Below are 20865 nucleotides of genomic sequence, written 5' to 3'. Positions count from 1 at the left end.
CTCTAGCCTGGAATCAGCTCATCTGGAGGCTCTGGATCTAGACACAGGAATGTTTGAGCCTATTAAGACAAAGGAGATTCCACTCTAGCCAGGAATCAGCTCATCTGGAGGTTCTGGATCTAGACCTAGGAACGTTTGAGCCTATTGTAAACCAAAACTCAAGTTAACACTATTTCAAAATAACTGCATTTATAAGGACCACATGACTCAGCTTCTCTCAGAAGTTACACTGGCACCTCGTGGCCTTAGTGGTGAGAAGGTCAGCAGCTGGAGCCCACACAGACCTCACAGACCGTAGAAGGAGAGAAGACCGGGAAGCCGCTGCTGGACAGAGGCAGCACAGACCACTCAGCACCTGGGACATTGCTTAGCCCGGGGTCTCTTTATTCCTTCTCCAGAGCTTCATTGCAAAGACAAACAGCCATGCTAAGCCATGGTCTAGCAAAGATAGGGAGGCTTTATTTTATGCATGAAACATTGCAAGCATCATAAAAAAATAATGACACGTGTGTTTCCACTACCGAGCATTCATGTCTTCACATTTTGCTATATTGGGTTCAGCCCTTTAATTTAAGAAATGAAATAAAGCTAAAGTGACTCCTACACACTACCCAGTTCCCCCCTCTCTCTTCCTTAGTACTAACCATTATCCCGAAGCTGGCATGCATCTTTCCTTACAAATTACTACTTCCTTACGTATTTTTACAAATTACTACTTCCTTATATAATCATAGCCAACTATAATTTGTGTTTGTATTCAAACAAAAGGCACCATATTCTACATAATCTTCTAAAACTTGCTTTTTTTTCCACTCAAAATTACATTTAAGTAATTTATCCATGAAGTAAATCTCAATAAAGGGCATTCGCCTAACTTCTGCATAGATGCCTTTACCTGATGATGCCAGCTTATCCATTCCTCTACAGGTGATCACATGCACTATTTCCAACTTTCCCCTATTACACCCTAAGCTGAAGCAATCATCCTTGATGTCTCTGTGCATCTCTTCTTGGACATGTAGAAGTTCCCACTGGGCATACACCAAGAAAAGGAATTGCTGGGTCCAAGGACAGGTGCACCTCCAACTCCACAAAAATCGCTCTCCCTTTCCCATTCCTCCCAGGAATGTATACATATCCATGCCCCACATCCTTCCCAGCACTTAGTGTTATTAAATTTCTGCCACTCTGACGGGTGTGAAATCGTGCTTCGTATTGTTTTAATTTGTACCGCTTACTAGTGAGGGGAACATCTTTTCCTGGGTTTATTAACTCTGGGACTTCCCGTCTCTGAATTTCTCAGGCATTTCCTGTCCTTCTCTTGGCTTCTCTGTCTTTTTCTTATTTATCTAAAGTGGTTAGTTTTATATTCTGGATTCTAGTTGTTGATATTATGTTACAAATATCTTTCCCCAGGCATTGAGTAGTTGTGTTTCAGAGATCTGAATCCTAAACTAACAGTACTCAGGAGCATGTGCCATCCCCAGCTACAGTCATTACGGCTTAATGACCTATTACTTTATTCAGTAACAAGTGGTAGAACATACAGAAAACAGCAGTGCCCCGTAGGAGCTCACCTTGTCTCCCCTCAACTCTAAATGAAATTTCAAGGATGCTGCGCTTCCACAATGCACTCCCATTGAATTCAACACGTACAACCCATCTCTCAGAGAGAGAACAAAAGATGAGAGTACCTGCTATTTGTGCTCTTCTAATCTTGTCATTATCATTGTGATCTTTCTAAAAACCTGGCATGACAGGCATTAACATATCTCCCCTTTTCACTGGAAGATAAAACAGCACTCCATTCTGTGAGATTAAGAAACCTGCCCCAGATCACTCTGCTCATAAATAGAGAAGCCAAAATTCAATCCTAAGTGTTATGGACACTAAAAACTAGCTTCTTCCCATCCTACCACACTACCCAGTGAGGATGAAATGGATACATATACAGTGAAGAAAAGTGTCTCCGGAATATCGAGGAGGAAAGAAGCATAAAGTGACGAAAAGTTTTGGAGAAAATGACTGGGTCATTTCACAGCTCTTAAACCCCAATGCACAGGACATTGCTGATAGGCTGACAGTCATTTAGAAAACGCAGGAACTAGGAGAGCAGCTTTCACAGGGATGCTGTGATGGGGAGAGGATGAGGATGCGCGGAGGAGAATCTCTTCAAGCACTAATGTCAAGCACTCATGTCTCCCTCTTCCTTTTGGACTGAGCTTCCTATGGCAGGGGTGAGGTCTGTCCTTCCTTCCAGTCTTCCCTGCTTCCTCCTTCCCTTCTTTCCTGTATTCATCTTTAGGGCCCAGTACAGTGTTTTGCACATAATAGGTCTTCAGCAAAAATTTTAAGTTAAAAATTTCAGGTAACATATGGAGTGGTAGATTAGATCACTTTTAGTGTGCACTGGAAGATCCTTTTTGATAACATGCCCCTCTGCTGTACTTAGGACATACTTACATTTTGGGACCTGTTAGTTACACTGTCCCACCTTGGGCCCAAAGAAGTGAAGTGGGGGGTGAGGGGACTCCTCAACCCTTACTCTGGTGTCTCCCACACAATGTCTATGAGGCTTGGTGCAAACTGAGCAAGTAGCTCAGTGACTTGATTAGCTGAGTCTGATGCAGTGGCTAATTAGACACAGCTTCCAGATAAGAGAGGTGCCTTCATTAACTCCTCACCCATGTACAGGGTGCGGCAGTTCACACGTAACTAACAAGCTGGCTTAAGCAGAGTAGTGGCCCCAACCCTGAGAGGAAAAAACTGTGGCAGTGACACATGACAGGGCGTGTGTTTAGAAAAGCCAAGGGCAAGGGCGTAAAGTTCCCATACTGTGATATAATAAAAATATATATACTGTCCAAGCTCCTGGCCCAGAATTCCTAAAACCCTTGTTATTTCCTGAGGCACAGGGGTGCCAGGTACATCTTTGACTCAAACATTTGGTCTTTACCCCAGCTCCTGACACAGCTGCTCCTAAATCTCTTGCAGTTTCCTGGGTTATAGGAGCGTCTTTGTTTCTGATGAGGCAACTCTTGGTGGGCTGCTGGATGGGGGCTGATCACCAGAAAGAGCAAGCCACAGCTAGGAGCCTGGGACTCCCAGGCAGTGCGGTGGAGTGAGACGGTGCACACCTGTAATCCCAGCTACTTGGGAGACTAAGTGGGGAGAATTGCTTCAGGCCAGGAGTTTGATATCAGCCCAGGCAATATAGTGAAAATTGAAGAAAGAAAGAGAGACAGAGAGAGAAAGAAGAAGGGAGGGAGGGAAGAGGAGGAAGAGGAGGAGAAATAGGAAGGGAAGAAGAAGGAAGGAGGGAGGAGGGAAGGAAGGAAGGAAAGAGACAGAAGAAAGGGAAGAAGAGGAAGGGAAAGGAAGAAGAAGGAGAAGGGGATGGAGGAGGAGGAGGAGAAGAACAGTGAGAACTGTGAAGGAGAAGAAGAGGAAGAAGGAGGAGGAGGAGGAAACTTTTGGCCCCATCTTCACCCCCATCCTCCAGAGGGGAAAGTGGCTGGAGAGAGAGCTAATAATCCATCATGCCTGTGTAATGAAACTTTCATAAAAATCTCTAAAAGAGAGTCTGGAGAGCTCCCCGGTGGCTGAACACATCTACATAAGGGAGGCTGGCATACCTGAAAAGGACATGGACACTCACGCTCCCTCCCACATGCCTGCCCTGTGTACTTTTTCATCTGGCTCTGATACCCTCTGCCCTTTACAATGTGCCCATAAATGTAATGCTCCGCTGAGCTCCGTGAGCCAATCTAGCAAATGATCAAACCCGAGGCGGGTTTTGAAAACCTCCAATTGGCAGCTGCTGGATCGGAAGCAAAAGTGACAGCCTAGACTTGTAATTGGCATCTTAAGTGAGGGAACTTTTGTGGGGCTGAACCCTTAAACTGTGGGGTCTGCACCAACTCCAGGCAGATCCCGTCAGAACTGAACTGGATGGCAGGACACCCAGCTGGTGGCAGACAATCGGTTGGTGTGGGAAAAAACCACACATGTGGCCACAGAAGTGTCTTGCCTTGAATGTGAATATAGAGAAAAAACAGTTTTTCCTCCACAAATACCCATTTCCATTTACCTTTTATATCCAGAAACTTCTGAAAGTTGCCCTAATGGAAGAAAGGAGCCATTGATCTTACAATAAGACAGCAACACCTCCTGAGCATATCTGCTTCGTAAGTGAAGGGCAGGAATCTGTCACCTCGCTATGCCTTACTTTGATCATCTGTAAATAAGATAATTCTTCTTTTCCTGAGACGGAGTTTCGCTCTTGTTACTCAGGCTGGAGTGCAATGGCACAATCTCGGCTCACTGCAACCTCCACCTCCTGGGTTCAGGCAATTCTCCTGCGTCAGCCTCCCGAGTAGCTGGGATTACAGGCATGCGCCACTATGCCCGGCTAATTTTTTTTGTATTTAGTAGAGACGGGGTTTCACCATGTTGGCCAGGATGGTCTCGATCTCTTGACCTCGTGATCCACCCGCCTCGGCCTCCCAAAGTGCTGGGATTTCAGGCGCAAACCTCCGCGCCTGGCCAGATAACTCTTTAAAAATGTTTTTCAAGCTATTTTTATGTAATCTCATTTGCGCCTGAGGTATACAGAGAAACTGCACTGATTTCCGTTTATCAGAGAAGAAACTGGCTCCAGAAATCTGTGGATCTGCCACAGGCATCAACATCAGTCCCTGCTCCTTTGCCACTACCTAGTGATGAGCTCAAAATACCTGGAGAATTTCCTCGTAGCTGCCTCTGTGCAAGAGATATGGTTGTAAGACGAAAAATGACCATTCATTTCCCTTTGAAATAGTCTCCTCTGCTATAGGTGACACACGTGGATGCTGACTCATTATATTTCTGCTCAGCAAATGCAAAACCTTCCATTAAAAAACCAGCCAAGAAGAAAGCAGCAAGAAGCTTCTCACTCTGCAACTTGCCTTGGGAAGCAGGTGGGAGGAAAGGAGAAAAGGGAGCTGAAGATAAGATGTAAATGAAGAGACTCTGGGGACTCGAGGGAAACAGTGGCAGGGGTGAGGGATAAAAGATCACAAATTGGGGCTGGGCACGGTGGCTCAAGCCTGTAATCCCAGCACTTTGGGAGGCTGAGGTGGGTGGATCTGAGGTCAAGAGATTGGGACCATCCTGGTCAATGTGGTGAAACCCCGTCTCTACAAAAAATACAAAAAAAAAAAAAATTAATTGGGCATGGTGGTGCATGCCTGTAGTTCCAGCTACGCAGGAGGCAGGAGAATTGCTTGAACCCAGGAGGTGGAGGTTGCGGTGAGCCGAGATCGCGCCATTGCACTCCAGCCTGGGTAACGAGTGAAACTCTGTCTCCAAAAAAAAAAAAAAAAAAAAAAGACCACAAATTGGGAACAGTGCACACTGTCCGGGTGATGGGCGCACAAAATCTCAGAAATCACACCAAAGAACTTATCCATGTAACCACACACCACCTGGTCCCCCAAAACCTATAGAAATAAAAATCAAATAAATAAATTTAAACAATCTAAAAAGTTTTTCAAAGATATGAATGAAGAGAAGGAGAAAGAGAAACCTGGAGTAATCAGCACAGGATACAAACTCCTGTGATACAAGAAGCGATCAAATGTCACGCATGGGTACCCGGAAACGGACTCTCATGTGACCTGGATGGAGTCGCCTCTTCAGGAGCTTTTGTAGGAATCAAATCAAGTGGAAGCCAGATAACCAGCACTCGCTCCATTCTACCCAGCAACGGCAGAGGAGAGTCTAACAGAGGGCAGGCGGCTCTTGCCTAGATTTTCTTACCAAAATTTCTGGGTCTGGCTGTGAGCCACCCTAGTCTGGCTGCAGCGCTTCCATCTCACACAGGGGTTCATTCTGCTGCATTTCTCACCCCATGACTGACACCACCATCCATCTGCCCAATCACTCAACCAGAGCCTGGAGGTACGCTCTCCCTCACTACCACCCAGTCAGTCACAGACTCCTGTTGGGTGAGGATACCTCTTAAACCTCATGCAAATCTTCCTTGTTTTCCTGACACTGCCCTAGTTCAAGCCTCCCTCATTTCTCACCTGGACTGGTGCAACACCTTCTAACTGATCTCTTCCTCCAGTCTTTCTCCACCAAAACAGAAAGGCTAGAAGGAATCAATCTAACCATGTCAATCTGCTGATTAAAATATTTTGGTGGCTTACCGAAGAGTGGGAAAGCCTTCATGACCTGACCCCTGCCTTCCTTTTCAGCCTCGTCTCTGCAAGCTGCCACCACACAGCACGGGAAGGCCACAGCATTCTACTTTGCACATCCTTTAATGTCCCATGCTTTTTATTTAGATCATTCCCGCCTCGTTTCAAAACTCATCCTGAGCACCACTTCACTTAAAGGCTTCCACGCCTTCACCTTCACCTCAGGTGGCTCAGGCACCTCTCCTTTGCCATTGTAAACCACGTTAGAACACATCGCGCTGTTATAAACTATCTTTTTAGTCACCTCCTGTACTTGGACTGTGAGCCCACTGAGGGCACAATGTGGCCTGGCACTTGGCATGCTGTCTAGCACATCGCAGACCCTCGATGAATACTACAGGTTGGATCAAATATAGGACCTGAGGGAGTAAAAAGAACAGCGTTCTCCAGCATTTATGCAGCTGGAGGCCAGGACTCTTCCCTCTGGCTTTGCACTACAGTAAAGATATTTACTTATTTCTTTTTAACAAACTTTCATGTTCAGGAGGAAACGTGCAAGTTTGTCATACAGGTAAACTCGTGTCACAGCACTTTGCTGTACAGATTACTTTGTCACCCAGGTACTACGCCTAGTAGTATCCAATAGTTATTTTTTTTCTGAACCTCTCCTTCCTCCCACCCCCCTTCCCCCGCCCTCCACCCTTAAGTGGGCCCCAGTGTGTGCTGTTCTCATGATTCATCTCCCACTTGTAAGTGAGAATACACGGTATTTGGTCTGAAAATATATTTATAAGCATCATTTCCTGCTAAAATACAAATAATCCAAAATTGAAGCTACTTACTCTAAAGCTACATGCCAATTATTCTAGTGAAACTCATATTCTAACATCAAGAACTCCTTAAGCAATATGTAAGATGGAATTACCCTTTTGGTGAGCAGGTGAGACAAATCCTCTTCAGCAACACACTCCTCTGGAATCTTCAGCGTGACCAAGAAGGTTTTATTTGATGATAATTCAAGTATTTCATTTTCATCTTCATCAACATAACTTACTAAAGAGCAGGGGAGGTGGAAATGAAAAACAAAAATAAATACCTGCATAAAATAATAATCTTTTTCATTCCACTGACTATCATACTTAGACATAACTATGAGCATCAAGGCTGAACACAGCAGGCAAGTGTAAGCAGAAATGCTTTCTCCACTCAGTGAAACTGAGTAAAATACAGGAGTCTGCCTCCATCAGGAGAAAAGGCTTGTTTTATGGCAAAAGGGCCTCAGATTCCACTGAATACAGACTGGGGAAAGGGCCAGAGGGAGGAGGAAGAATACGAACTTCCTTATTTAACTGAATCTGCAGCTTAGCTAGGTACACAGGTGTCAAGCCAGGTACTGGGGGATGGCGGGGGAAATGAACACAATTGACGGAGGACAGGAAGTGGGAGCAAACAGCTGCATCAACTCACCTCCCAATTCTGTGCTGGCAAAGACCGCCATGAAAAAGTAGTGTCATTAACCCAAACAACAGAGGTGGGACTAGAAAAGGAGCGTGCAAACCCATGTCTTGAAGTCTCCCCAGGAAGACAGAAGACAGGCATGAAGTCACTGCTCTAGACTATGTCTCACTGGACAGGTATGTTGACACGCTCTGCTTGCAGAAGGGAAGTTAAACTTGCTGAGAGCCCCAGGTGTGCGGGAATTACCTTCCTGGGACAATTAGTTATGTGTTGCTGCTGGTGTTCTAATGACTGCTCTCTAATTGATTTTTAAGTAGTTGGAACTAAAGGAAAATCACACAAAGTGAGGAGCTAGGAACCAGAAGCTGCCACTAGTGTGCTAATTATGCTCTCCTGGCTCTATGCCAGCCTCACCAGCTGGCCCACACAGGAGACCATCTCTCTGGCCCTGAGAAAGGCGTGGGCAGGAAGAACCAGGTGCTCATATTGCCACAGACTTTAAGTCCATAGTGGAATAAATTTAGTGCTTGTGATGGAAGGGCAGGTAGAAAGGAGGAAGATTCCTGGTATTCCTGCTATTCATTCTGTGAGGACATCTGGAAATGTGAGGCATTAGGGGCAAGGAATGTGCAGAAAACAGTTAATATAGTAAGCCTGAGATTGCTAGCATAAGAAAGGCCTTGAAATTCGTCCTGGCTGGCATCCTAGAACCTGGATTTTAGGAGGGTTCCCACCATTCCCTGATGAGAGGGGCTCACCGTGCCTCAACTATTTGTACAATGTGGCTAACATCTCCTTTCCTTCTGGGAGTCTGGATTTTTGGTGCATGCTAGGCAGAAACTACACGTATGATCAACCCCCAGTGAAAACCCTGGGCACTGAATCTCTAATAAGCTTTCCTAGTAGATGAGATCTCATATGTGCTGTCACAGCCTGTTGCCAGAGGAATTAAACAAGTGTGAAACTCCACTGAGAGAGAACTCTTGAGAGCTTGCTCTTGGTTTTCTCTGGATTTTGCTGGATAAATCATTTTACCTAATGTGTCTTTTTGCTGTAATAGATCATGGTCATCAGTAGGACTGATGCTGAGTCCTGTGTATCCTCCTAATAAATTGGTGAATCTAGGAGTAACCTTGGGGACCCCAAAACAAAGAGAATTATCCCCGTGTCCTTACTTGTTATAATTCATGACATTATGTTGTATGATTTAAAAAAAAAGTTATGCCTTCATAGCAAAAGACTTGCAAAGTACAGGAAATCATAACAAAGCAAAGAAAAACATACTAACAATACTGAAATCAAGAGGGTTTTCCTCCTATACCTGATTATATTTGAGGTCTTAACAAACAGGTAATCTATATCCTGCTTTTGGTTGTTTGCTATTATTGCTTACTTATCCTGATTCTTTTGTTTCATACATCAAAAGCCATTTCCATGTGCTCAAAATTCCTTGCAAAGATTATTTTAATTGATTCATAATATTCATAATAGGCTCACCTATTTTCTTAAAAATGACATTTATCACTTTCAGCTTTCTACTTCTATCAATAACATTGCAATGGATATCTTTGAGCTCTATACCTACCATGTAGATTTCCATAATAGATTTCAATGTGTCAGAAAACAATAGGGATGCCAAGAGGACAGATATAAGAGTCAGGTAACTGCTAAACTCCAGGATACTGAGAGGAGATACCAAGTGTGGAAACAGGCCTTCCAAAAGAGCGCTAATGAAATGCACTTAATGTGTGTCATTTTGTGGATCTGTACCAAGATCTAGCTAAATAAGTTGTGTGTGTCAAAATAGTAACAATAGTAACAATGACAGGCTTATCCAGTCAATAGAGTTTTTATATCACTAATCAGATAATCTGGGCTGCACTTTTTCATGTAGAAAAACATATTTTTAAAAAAAAATCACAAAAACATAGATTACACGCTGAAGGAATATAAAAACAGCTTTTTGGCTAAAAGATAAGAAAATCAAGCTTGACAGAGAGGCCTTAAATGCCAGATGCCTTCAAGGGGTAATGGAGTGTTGCCAAATATCTCCCACGAATAAAGTAGAGACTGGTGTTTAATGGAGGTTAATCGGGTGGTCACGGACGGGATAAAATAGAGCTGGGAGAGAGGAGGCCGAGAGGCCAACAGGCACAAGTCTGGAACAGACTGATTTGACTGACAGCAGTGGGAACTAAAAGATAAAAAAAAATGAGAAAGTCCAGGAGTGGAAACAGAGCTGGCTTTAAAGGTAACCAGACTTAGTTTGAACTCCTGCTGGCTATTTGTTAGCCATGTGACCTCTGAAGCTGCTTCCCCAGCAGAAATTCCAATACCTACAATATAGGTGACGGCAAAGATGACACCAACCTGCGTAGAGCATCCCGCGTGGTGCCTTGCAGTAAGTGGGAAAGTTACTATCAAGACACTACCAAGGAATGACTGGCAAGATTTGGCCATTACCTAGACATGGGAAAGAAGAAATCAAGAAGGGTTCGAAGATATCAAGCCCAGGAGCAGGAAGAATAAGAGCTACTGTGTTAAGTATGACGCACAAACACTGCTACGCACTTTATGTGAATATTTTCCTCACGTAATCCTCAGGTCAACCAAATGAGTTAAGTATCGTTGTTTTCATTTGTAAATGAAGGCCTTGAGGCTTAGAGAAAAATGCATGATTTGTTCAGGTCAACGAACTAGTGTGTATTAGGGTCAAGGTTTATTTATAGACTCGGATTCCAAAATCATTTACATTTTATAAGTGTGAAAACAGACCCAGATGGTTGAAAAGTTTGCCTAAAGTTACACAACTGGATAGCAGCAGAACTAAAATAAACCTGGTCTCATATAAAGGGCAAGCGAATCGGGGGAAAGATGAGCAAATTGGGATAATGGATATGCTATGATCTGAATGTCTGTGACTCCCTGAAAACTGCGTATGTTGAAATCTAACCACCAATGTGATTGTGTGTTAGTGCATTCTCACACTGCTATAAAGAACTACCTGAGGCTGGGTAATTTATGAAGGAAAGAGATTTAATTGGCAGTTCTGCAGGTTTCACAGGAAGCAAGGATGGGAGCCCTCAGGAAACTTATAATTATAGCAGAGGGCTCAGGGAAACAAGCATGCCTTACCATGGAGGAGCAGGAGAGACAGAGAGAGAGAGAGCACAGAAGGAAGTGCCACACACTTTTAAACCATCAGATCTCGTGAGAACCAATGCACTATAGTGAGAACAGCAAAGGGGAAGTCCACCCCCATGATCCACGCCCAACAGACCCCTCTTCCCATTCAACCTGAGATTTGGGCAGGGACACAGATCCAAACTATATGAGATGGTCTTAGAGGGTGAGGCCTTTGGGAGGTGATTAGATCATGAGGGGAGAGCACTGTGAATGGTACTAGTGCCCTTAGAAAAGAGGCTCCGGAAAACTGCCTTTCTCCTTATACCATAGGACGATATAGCTAGAAGACATGATCTACAAAATTGAGAGTGCGCCCTCACCAGACAGCAAATGTGCCGACACTCTGATCTTGGACTTCCCAACCTCCAGAACTGTTAGCAATAGATTTCTGTTATGTATAAGCTACCTAGTTTATGATAGTTTGTTATGGGAGCCCAAGCAGACTAAGATAGCATACAAACAAATGGTAGTTTCACATGTATGATCATTGAGATGATGACAGTTACTTCTAGATAAAGCTCTCTAGCCAAGAGTATCTCCAAAACTCGGGAAAATTGTACAGATGTAGATTTAGGAGTCACCTTGGTGTTGCCCTGGGAATGAATGAGCTCTCTAAGGAAAAAAATGAAGAATGTGAAAAGTCAGAAATCTGAACGGAAGCTTCATGAACCCACAAAGCAGAGACCAAGAGCAAAAATAGCAAAATAAACCTAAACTCCATGAGTTCTATAGACTCAGAAGAGTGTAATGAAGTTCACAGAGCTACAGGCTCACACACAGTAAAGGCAGGAGACAGAGAAAGACTGGCTTTCATGATCGGACAATTGCTAGTCATCTTGGGAAGAAAAGCTGGGGACCAACAGATACAAGACGTTTGTGAGTAAGCGGGAGGCAAGATTCACATGCAGTGGAAGAAGTCAGTGAGAGAGAAAAATATTATTTAAATGAACTAGGAAGAATCCTGACAGAAGACTGCTTTGAAAGAGAGAGGGTGCTAGTGCATTTGAAGAGTTAACCCATTTGTGCCTGAGGTTGCAACTTTTTGAATTTTTGTGATGGACTTTGGCAATGACCTTGAGCAGTAGGATATAAATAACTCCCTCATGATTAGCATCCCAATCATGGAGCACTAGGTGCCAATTAAGAAGAACCTGAGGATGCTTAGGGAGAGGAGGACGTATCTGAAGACCCCTGGTCAGAGGAAGCTGAAAGGTATTATATAGAGACCGCAGGTAAGAATATTGGTTTTGGTAGAGAAACATCAGTGATTTAAAGAAAAGAAAAACAGGTGAAAACGGAAAGAAATTTCAAGCTACTGCGTCTAGTGCTGCTCTCATGTGCCTGCCCCTAAGGACCTTGGCAACTTATAGCTTGTTAATGCTGTCTGCCTAGGATTTTCCCATGAGTCACCCTACGCCAGGGAGCATTACCCTGTGAAAACCGTCTGTCTGCCGGAACCATGTGACATCATAAAATAATCCACTCAACACAACATCACTGAGGAGGTCATTGCTGATAGTTTAGTACCACGGCATTCCTACTCATTGAAGGGTGTGTAAATTAAGAGATTAGGGCCAGGCAAGAATCTGGGGTATAATGTTGGGGGATACCACATAAGGGTACCCAGAATGTTATCAATTGAAATCATGTTTCTAAGCATCCACCTACTTGTCATAGTTTTGTTTTTGCAACATTTAAAATATTTTGCCCCGACCAAAACTTCAATTAGTAAAGTGTTATTCGGGGTCCCGACCCCCCGAATACTAGGGTGAATTAGTGAAGAAAGGAGAACCCTTGATAATACTCAACTGGGTCTCCAAATTATCCAGAAAGAAAATGACTGAGAAAAAGATGAAGGCTTTCTTTTCTGGACCTTTCAATTCAAGAAATTTATAATTCCTTATGGAGAAGGAAAGAATCCATTAATACCTTTTCTCTAAAGAGTCTCAACAGAATTCCCTGGGCTCTGCCCATAAATTTGGACATTAAAAAATGTCCATGTCAATTGTGAGTCCAGTGTATGACTAGCCTTTTTTTCCCCTAATGCATACAAAGCCCCATTCAGTGTCTTAAGCTAAGCCATGATCCTGAATTTGCCATTACTTCAATGGCATACAAGGTTAGAGTAGTGGGCAAGCCCACCCCACGTACAGGCCATAAAGGTTGCACAGTCTGTAGAGAACAAGCAGCAACAATAAAACCTACTACAAGTTGATCTGCTTTTATTATCACCACATGCTGACAATTCTTAATTCGAGTGACAAAATACAACTCCCCACTAGATACCCTGCCCTCCCCAACTTTCTGTTCTGAGATGCTTTCACCGTCCCATTTTGTGCCCACCCCACTGCACAACTATGTAGGCTAAAGAAACACAATAGAATGCTATTTAGCTTAAAAATAAAAAAAGGAATTCTGTCATTGGCAACGATGTGGATGAAACTAGAAGACATTATGCCAAGTGAAATAAGCCTGGCACAGGCACAGAGAGACTAATATTGCATTATCTCACTTACATGTGAAATGTTAAGAAGTGAAACTCACACAAGTAGAAAGTAGAATGGTGCTCGCCCAAGGCTGGGGTGGGAGGAGGCTGAACAGGGAAAGGGGGGACATCAGTCGATGGGTACAAGGCTCAGACAAGAGGAGTAAGTTCTGTGACCTGTTGCCTGGCAGGGTGACTGCAGTTAATAATAACGTGTTATATTTTTCAAAACAGCTAACAGAGGATTTTAAATGTTCTCACCACAAAGAAATGATAAATATTTGAGGTAATGGATACGCTAGTTACTCTGATTTGATCATTCCACAATGTATTCATGTATGGAAATATCACTTTGAACCTCATAAAATCAAATTTCATTAAAAGTGAAATAAAGCTAAAATTTTTTTTTAAAAGAAATTTCACTTAGTTGTTAATTTACCATGTTAACTTCTGATTAATCCCAGCTCTGGAAATGCCTCTAAGATTTCTGTTTCATCTACTCTTCCTTGTATGAGAGCACATACTTACCATAAATCTCACTGGCGGTCAAAACAACCTTGACGTTATCTACATGTCATAAATCCTGCCCTTAGGAAATTGTCCAACACATCCCTTCTGAAGCACGCATACCCTTTCTCTATGGCATTTAAGCCCTGGGCCTTTGGGGTAATGGTGCAGGAATGCACCGTCTCCTCTCACTGCTGCCCAAGGCATGGCTTCTGTTCATAAAACCCTGGTTTTTTTTTTGTTTTCTTATTTTGAGAGGGAGTTTTGCTGTTGTTACCCAGGCTGGAGTGCAATGGCACGATCTCGGCTCACCGCAACCTCTGCCTCCTGGGTTCAGGCAATTCTCCTGCCTCAGCCTCCTGAGTAGCTGGGATCACAGGCATGCACCACCATGCCCAGCTCATTTTTTGTATTTTTAGTAGAGACGGGGTTTCACCATGTTGACCAGGATGGTCTCAATCTCTTGACCTCGTGATCCACCCGCCTCGGCCTCGCAAAGTGCTGGGATTACAGGCGTGAGCCAGCGCGCCCAGCCCCATAAAACCCTGTTAAATGTTTCTTTCTGAGTAATGGATTTGTCAGTTGCTGGTTTTTGTTTTTTGTTTTGCCTCTCAGCTTCCTCAGCCTTTCTGGGTAGTTTTGCAAAGACCTGCCTACTGAAGAGCCACAGTTAACACTTCTGCCTCCAAGCTTCAGTCTGAAGACTACAGGGCCTTGAGACAGGAGATCAAGGGGTCTAGAGAAGGGTAAGCAGGCCACAAACGGCAAATGTAAGTGTACTTCCTGAGGAACCTCAGTCTCCCAGTAAATCCAGATGGCCACAGGCAAAGCCCTTTACTCTCCCAACAGTGTCTTTTCCCCAGACAGCATTTCGTGTCCCACATAGTTCTCGAAAGTTCCATAAATATTTGATTCATATTAATGGGCTTGGCAATTAGGAAGTGGCTGATTATTGCAGATCATCTCACCCAACATGCCTACAAAGCTGGTCACAAGGTTGGGGCTGTCACAGAAAGGAGCCCCCGCCTCACTCCTCTTTACCTGTTACAGCTCCTCCACCCCCACATGTCACGGAAAGGAGCCCCTGCCCCACTCCTCTTTACCTGTTACAGCTCCTCCACCCCCACATGTCACGGAAAGGAGCCCCTGCCCCACTCCTCTTTACCTATCACATCCCCTCCACCCCCACGTGTCACAGAAAGGAGCCCCTGCCCCACTCCTCTTTACCTGTTACAGCTCCTCCACCCCCACATGTCACGGAAAGGAGCCCCCGCCCCACTCCTCTTTACCTATCACATCCCCTCCACCCCCACGTGTCACAGAAAGGAGCCCCTGCCCCACTCCTCTTTACCTGTTACATCCCCTCCACCCCCATGTGTAACATGACTTTCCCTGCAGGCTTGAAAACCTAAGAGCTGAGATGCCAAGTAAAATAAAAGTATTTCCTTGATTAAAAAAGTAGTTTGAAAAATCTTACAGCATTGGCATGTTAGAACACAAATTTACAATTAAATTAAAAAGAAAGTTTGCATTAAAGTGTTAAAAAAATTCTTCTCTGAGTATTATCCCATAACCTTTCACATCTCCAGAAAAAACTGTGAAGGAAAGTGAGATACCTTCCTCTGCAGATTGTTCTTTGTGAGGTGAACAGGTTGGAATGACTTTTTGAGAATGGAGGACAGATCTTGGGACTCGTGCTTTGGAATCCTGACTATTAAACCATCTACAGCTCTTGCCTCGTCCTTTATGATAGGCACCGGATGTCAACAGGATTGAAATATCAACTTCTAGGACAGCACCAGCTACTTGTGTCAGGAAAGACTGTGCTACTCAACCTCATTTTCAACATCCATGTGTTGGAATTGATATGAATAGGACATATGGCGATGCTCATGCCAAAACTATTACCCTCAGCATGATGGAGAAGGTACAGGACACCTTCCTAGCTTTCTCCCGCCTTACTGCCAGCTTAAAGCCTCAGAGTCACCCATCACACCTAAACGATGCCCTAAATAAACAAGTAGACAGGGTGCCTGGCCAGGAAACTCATGTGCTGGAGGTTGGCTGATGTCAGCAAAGGTTTCCTATTCCTTCAGGAACTACAAAACTCTAAGGCAGGAAAGTAAAGGATTGAGAGAAGGGGTAACAAGAGGTAAATGGAAAATGTACTTTCTGAGGACAATTCCTAAGAAGCCCCTCTGGTGAGACTGGAGAGCGCTCGTTCTATGACTGGGTTTGTTACTGAGAGACAGATTCCACCCACGTCCACACGAAGGCTGGATCATGCTCAGGAGTTTCCCATCCTCAGGTGAGCCCCACTCTACCATCACCCCCACATATCAATAAAAACAGTTTTCTTTTTTTTCATTTTGAAATTGAAGTGATTGTCCACTGGAGGATGCTGTATTGATGCGCTGTAAAAACTTAACAAATACTAATAATCACTAAAAAATTGTTAACTACCTAGAGGGCTGTGAATGATGTGGAAGACTGTATCATGAAATCCTTAAAAAAATAGTGTTCACAAAGGATTTTCAATGACTTGGCAAAATGATCTCAACATAACATCGAAATCCTAAAGGTGGGCTACAGACTATAAAGAAATCTAATCTCAAATTATTTTAGAAATGCAAGTAAGCAAAAGACTAGAAGAAAACATGACAAAATATTAATAGTATAGGTGGGTTTTATGGGTAACTGAACACGTATCATTTTTCAATCAAAATAAGCAACAAAATACAATAATATATGTAATAGATGTAGTAGTCATATATAGTTAGCATTGTGTAAGTTTTTTTGTTTTATACACACATAAAACACTAATATAATAAACAGTCATTTCTAAAATATGTTAAAATTGGGACAGGCATGGTGGCTCATGCCTCTAATCCCAGCACTTTGGAAGACCAAGGCGGGCAGATCACTTGAGGTCAGGAGTTCAAGACCAGCCTGGAAAACATGGGAAAACCCCATCTCTACTAAAAATACAAAAATTAGCTGGGCATGGTGGTGCATGACTGTAACTCCAGCTATTTCGAAGGCTGAGGCACAAGAATTGTTTCCACCTGGGAGGCAGAGGTTGCAGTGAGCCGAGGTCATGCCACTGTACTCCTGCCTGGATGACAGAGTGAGACTCTCCCTCAAAAAAAGAATAAAATAAAATAAATAAATAAATAAAATAATGACAGCTTATGGACACATGGTTATTCAAAGTTTTTTAAAACTCTTTCAAATTTATTATTTTACAATTATGGTAATATATTAGACATACCAGAGGAAGTATAATTATTTTTAGCAAACAAATGATAAGAAAAAGCATCCAAATTAATGCGTATCAGGATATAATAAAATATAAATCGGTGTTTAAGTAAGTTAAAATGTTAAGAAACCTCTACGACATCCAATGAGCAGAGTTTAAAGTAAAACACGGGTTTCTACACTACTTCTGGAGCTTATAAAACAAGAAAATACAACAACAAAAACGCAAGAATCAGGCATAGCTCCTACCCATACAATATATTCCGACCCAGTCTTAAATTCGTGTAATAAATAATGAAATGGCCATGAGTACATCTTCCATTTCAGTGTAAGTCACAAAAGTTCTTAGAACGTGTCAACTTATCCACATCGAAATCCTCTTACCTCCAGCAAGACATAAGCCTACGATGATCACTATAATGAAACCTAGGAAAATGGAGGTGACGATCATCCACAGTTTGCACCTTCCAACCACATTCTTATTACAGGAGCTCCAGGGGCTTTCCTTGTTAGCCTGGAAAGGCAGAGGGAGATTGTGAGGCAGTCATTTTGTTGCAACAGACATTTCTGAATACCTAGGATGGGCCAGTGACACAGAAATGAAGGCAGCAAGACCCTGACCCCAGGGCAACAGTCTCCTGAATCAAGTTTGCAAATATATACATCGGAGGCAGAACAGAACCCCACAGAGAAGTGAGCAAGGAAATGCTCTGGGGGCTCTGAGGTGGGGAGAACAGGCGGGATTTTGAAAGATGGGTTTTTGAAGGCCTTCCAAACCCAGGAAAGACCATCCATGGTGTTGGTTCACAGTGGAACTGACAAGCAGACTAGTCTGCTGATTGGAATGTGGCTTTCAGAGGCAAGTAATGGAAGTTGAGATTAGAGAGAGTGAAAGGCTGGGAGCACACCCAGAGGACGTGGATTGCTGTCCCAGAGTAGATTGGACTTAATTGGGTAAGTTGAAGGTTTTGAAACACCAGAGCCTAGTTGAAAATTAAGGGAAAGTGATGTGTAGTTTAGAGTACAAACAACAAGAAAAATCTCCAAGGCTACTGCTGTGGCCTACGTTCCATGTGAAAAAGTGCGGGGAAGGGAAATGAAAGGACAGGGCAAAGAGACGACAGGAAATAAGCTACAAAGGCTGGGGTGAGAAGGCTGGAGGGAGACAGGTGGGGTCAGTGAAAACAAGTACAGCTGCCATGGTTTACTGAGCACCAGTGTCGTTTCACTTAATCTGAACAGCCCTCAGGGTGTGCACTGCCCATTTCAGAGACGCAATCCAGAGAGATGAGCCAGGACCCATCCCTGCTCTGTCTCCACAAAGCTCTCCGAGTCTCCCAGCTTCCCTGTATGGAGCTCCGATTTATGAGGGTGTCATGGAGAGGCCCCCGCTTCCCCCGTACGGTCCCATGAGTCTTCCACTTCCCACTCCACCATTAGGATATTCTTACATGGAGACCGTGGTAAATGACAGAATACAATGGGGAAAAAATACGTTTCTGTATCTAACACACTTGGATTCCAAACCAAGGTATTCCACTTCAAAGCAAGGCGGCTTTAAGCAACCTACTGAAACTCACAGGCCCCAAAGTCCTCAACTTTAAAATATATAAATACTAAATGTAGCTCACGGGATTGTTGCAAAAACTAGACATAATGGACACAAAGCATCTGCTAAATAATGAACAGGAGCTCGGCTGAAGGACAGAGCCTCACCTCGGTCACTCCTCAGTGTTCTGGCACTCCGGGAGCCTCCCTCCTGACTGACACCTGGCCTGCTTTCTCTCCCATTCTTATTTTGGAAGTGGTCAGTCCACATTTGGACTGTATTTCCAACCTTCTCAATTAGAGGTGCCCAAGTCTAGCCGCACGTCTGAATCACTGGGGGAAGATTTTAACTGACACATACCTAGGCCCCACCTGTGTCTAGTGGACCAGATTCTAAGGGAGGTGGGAGCAGGCCATGGCTTGTAATTTTAAACCCTCCGAAGTGAATCAATTGATTTAACAGGGCTGAGACCTCTCTGGTCTGAGGCCTCCCACCCTTCAGGAGCGAGGTCAAATCTCCCCTCGAGTGGAAGCCTCCCTCCCCACCTGCCCGCAGTGAGATCTTCCAATACATGAACTGTCCACATAGCCCATCTGCTGCCACCACTGACCGCCCTGTCTGGTTTCAGATTCAAATACAAACAGAGACTAGCCTTATCTTTCTAGATAAACTGAAACCACATAGAGGAGGCGTGCTCTTAAACTTCCTTGTTCATATATTCCACACCTGTGCCTCCTACAAGTAATATACATTTAACAGTTGTGTGCTGTTTACTTGTAGAGGGCTCCAGAAATTTTAAGAATGGACTTGAGAAAATCTAGAGGAGGAGACTTACATTGGATTTCCTAAGTGCACTTTACACTGACGCTGAGGCCCGGTCTGTCACAGGCGCGAGGGGAGCACTAAAGGCCCTGAGGATATCTTTTTTTTTGAGACAGAGTCTAGCTCTGTCACCCAGGCTGGAGTGCAGTGGCGCGATCTCGGCTCACTGCAACCTCTGCTTCCGCGGTTCAAGCAAGTCTCCTTCCTCAGCCTCCCAAGTAGATGGGATTACATGCACCTGCCACCATGCCCAGCTAATTTTTGTATTTTTAGTAGAGACAGGGTTTCACTGTGTTGGCCAGGCTGGTCTCAAACTCCTGACCTCATGATCCACCTGCTTCGGCCTCCCAAAGGGCTGGGATTACAAGCGTGAGCCACTGCGCCTGGCCCCTGGGGATATCTTGCCAAAAGAAAACCCTCTTGAGTTAAGTGCATTTCTAGAGTCCAGGAATAGGTCACCTCTCATCCCCACTCAAAACCTGCAGAAAGTCACACAAGGCACACAGGCAAAAGACATGGAAACACAAGGAATCTCTAACTTCTCAGGGTACAGAAACATCGCCCCCCTGACAGCTCCTGAGGCCAAGGGCCGGGTGCTGTTTTCAGCCCTCACACAAAAGGCAGCTGGGACCCATGAAGATTAGCACAAAAGGAAACATCTAGTTTCAAATGAGCCGTAGAATGAGTGTCAATGCACGTCCTCTGCCTCCCGGTTCAAGCGATTCTCCTGCCTCAGCCTCCTAAGTAGCTGGGATTACAAGCACGCGCCACCATACCCAGCTAATTTTTGTATTTTTAGTAGAGACGGGGTTTCATGTATTTACTTATGCTGTCCCTTAGAGATCATAAATCAGGACTCCAGTGGTTGACAAAAGCACTGATTACTCTATGACTTCCTGGAGGACCTCAGCTCAAAATTATACAGCCCTCATCTGTAGGAAATGCCTCTTCCTGCAGCCTAGTGCCCTCACTGACCTGTCCTCAGCTCTAACAGCAAGACCGCTGAGCACTTCCCTTACATGGTTAATATTCACAGACTTTATGTCATTATAAAATTGTCTATCACTACAAAAAATAAAAATTTTTAAAAAGCCAGGCATGACGGTTTACACACATGGTCCCAGATACTGAGGAGTCTGAGTAGGAGGATCACTTGAGCCCAAGAGGTCGAGACTGCAGTGAGCTCTGAGCGTACTACTGCACTCCAGCCTGTGGGGCAGGAGTGAGACCCTGTCTCAAATGAAAAATGAATCACGAGGTCAAGAGATCGAGACCATCCTGGTCACCATGGTGAAACCCCGTCTCTACTAAAAATACAAAAAATTAGCTGGGCATGGTGGCGCGTGCCTGTAATCCCAGCTCTCAGGAGGCTGAGGCAGGAGAATTGCCTGAACCCAGGAGGCGGAGGTTGCGGTGAG

The 20865-nt window shown here is 44.1% G+C and overlaps 1 protein-coding gene across 2 annotated transcripts in view; it reads right to left on the bottom strand.

The window, feature by feature from the left end:
* The window catches only part of C15H3orf52 (chromosome 15 C3orf52 homolog), a 35060-nt gene that overhangs the window by 10265 nt on the left and 3930 nt on the right, over window positions 1–20865 (bottom strand). For both annotated transcript variants that reach the window (XM_035274465.3, XM_078352335.1), the window contains exons 2-3: window positions 17461–17590; window positions 7108–7235 (exon numbers count right to left, since the gene is read on the bottom strand). In XM_035274465.3, coding sequence (XP_035130356.1) covers window positions 7108–7235; window positions 17461–17590 — 258 coding nt within the window. The remainder of the gene's footprint in view (window positions 1–7107; window positions 7236–17460; window positions 17591–20865) is intronic.

This window comes from Callithrix jacchus, chromosome 15 (genome assembly GCF_049354715.1).
Source record: "Callithrix jacchus isolate 240 chromosome 15, calJac240_pri, whole genome shotgun sequence".
NCBI classification, from domain to species: Eukaryota; Metazoa; Chordata; class Mammalia; order Primates; family Cebidae; genus Callithrix; species Callithrix jacchus.
Note: the sequence above shows the minus strand (reverse complement) of the source record. Positions and strands in the feature narration are given on the sequence as shown.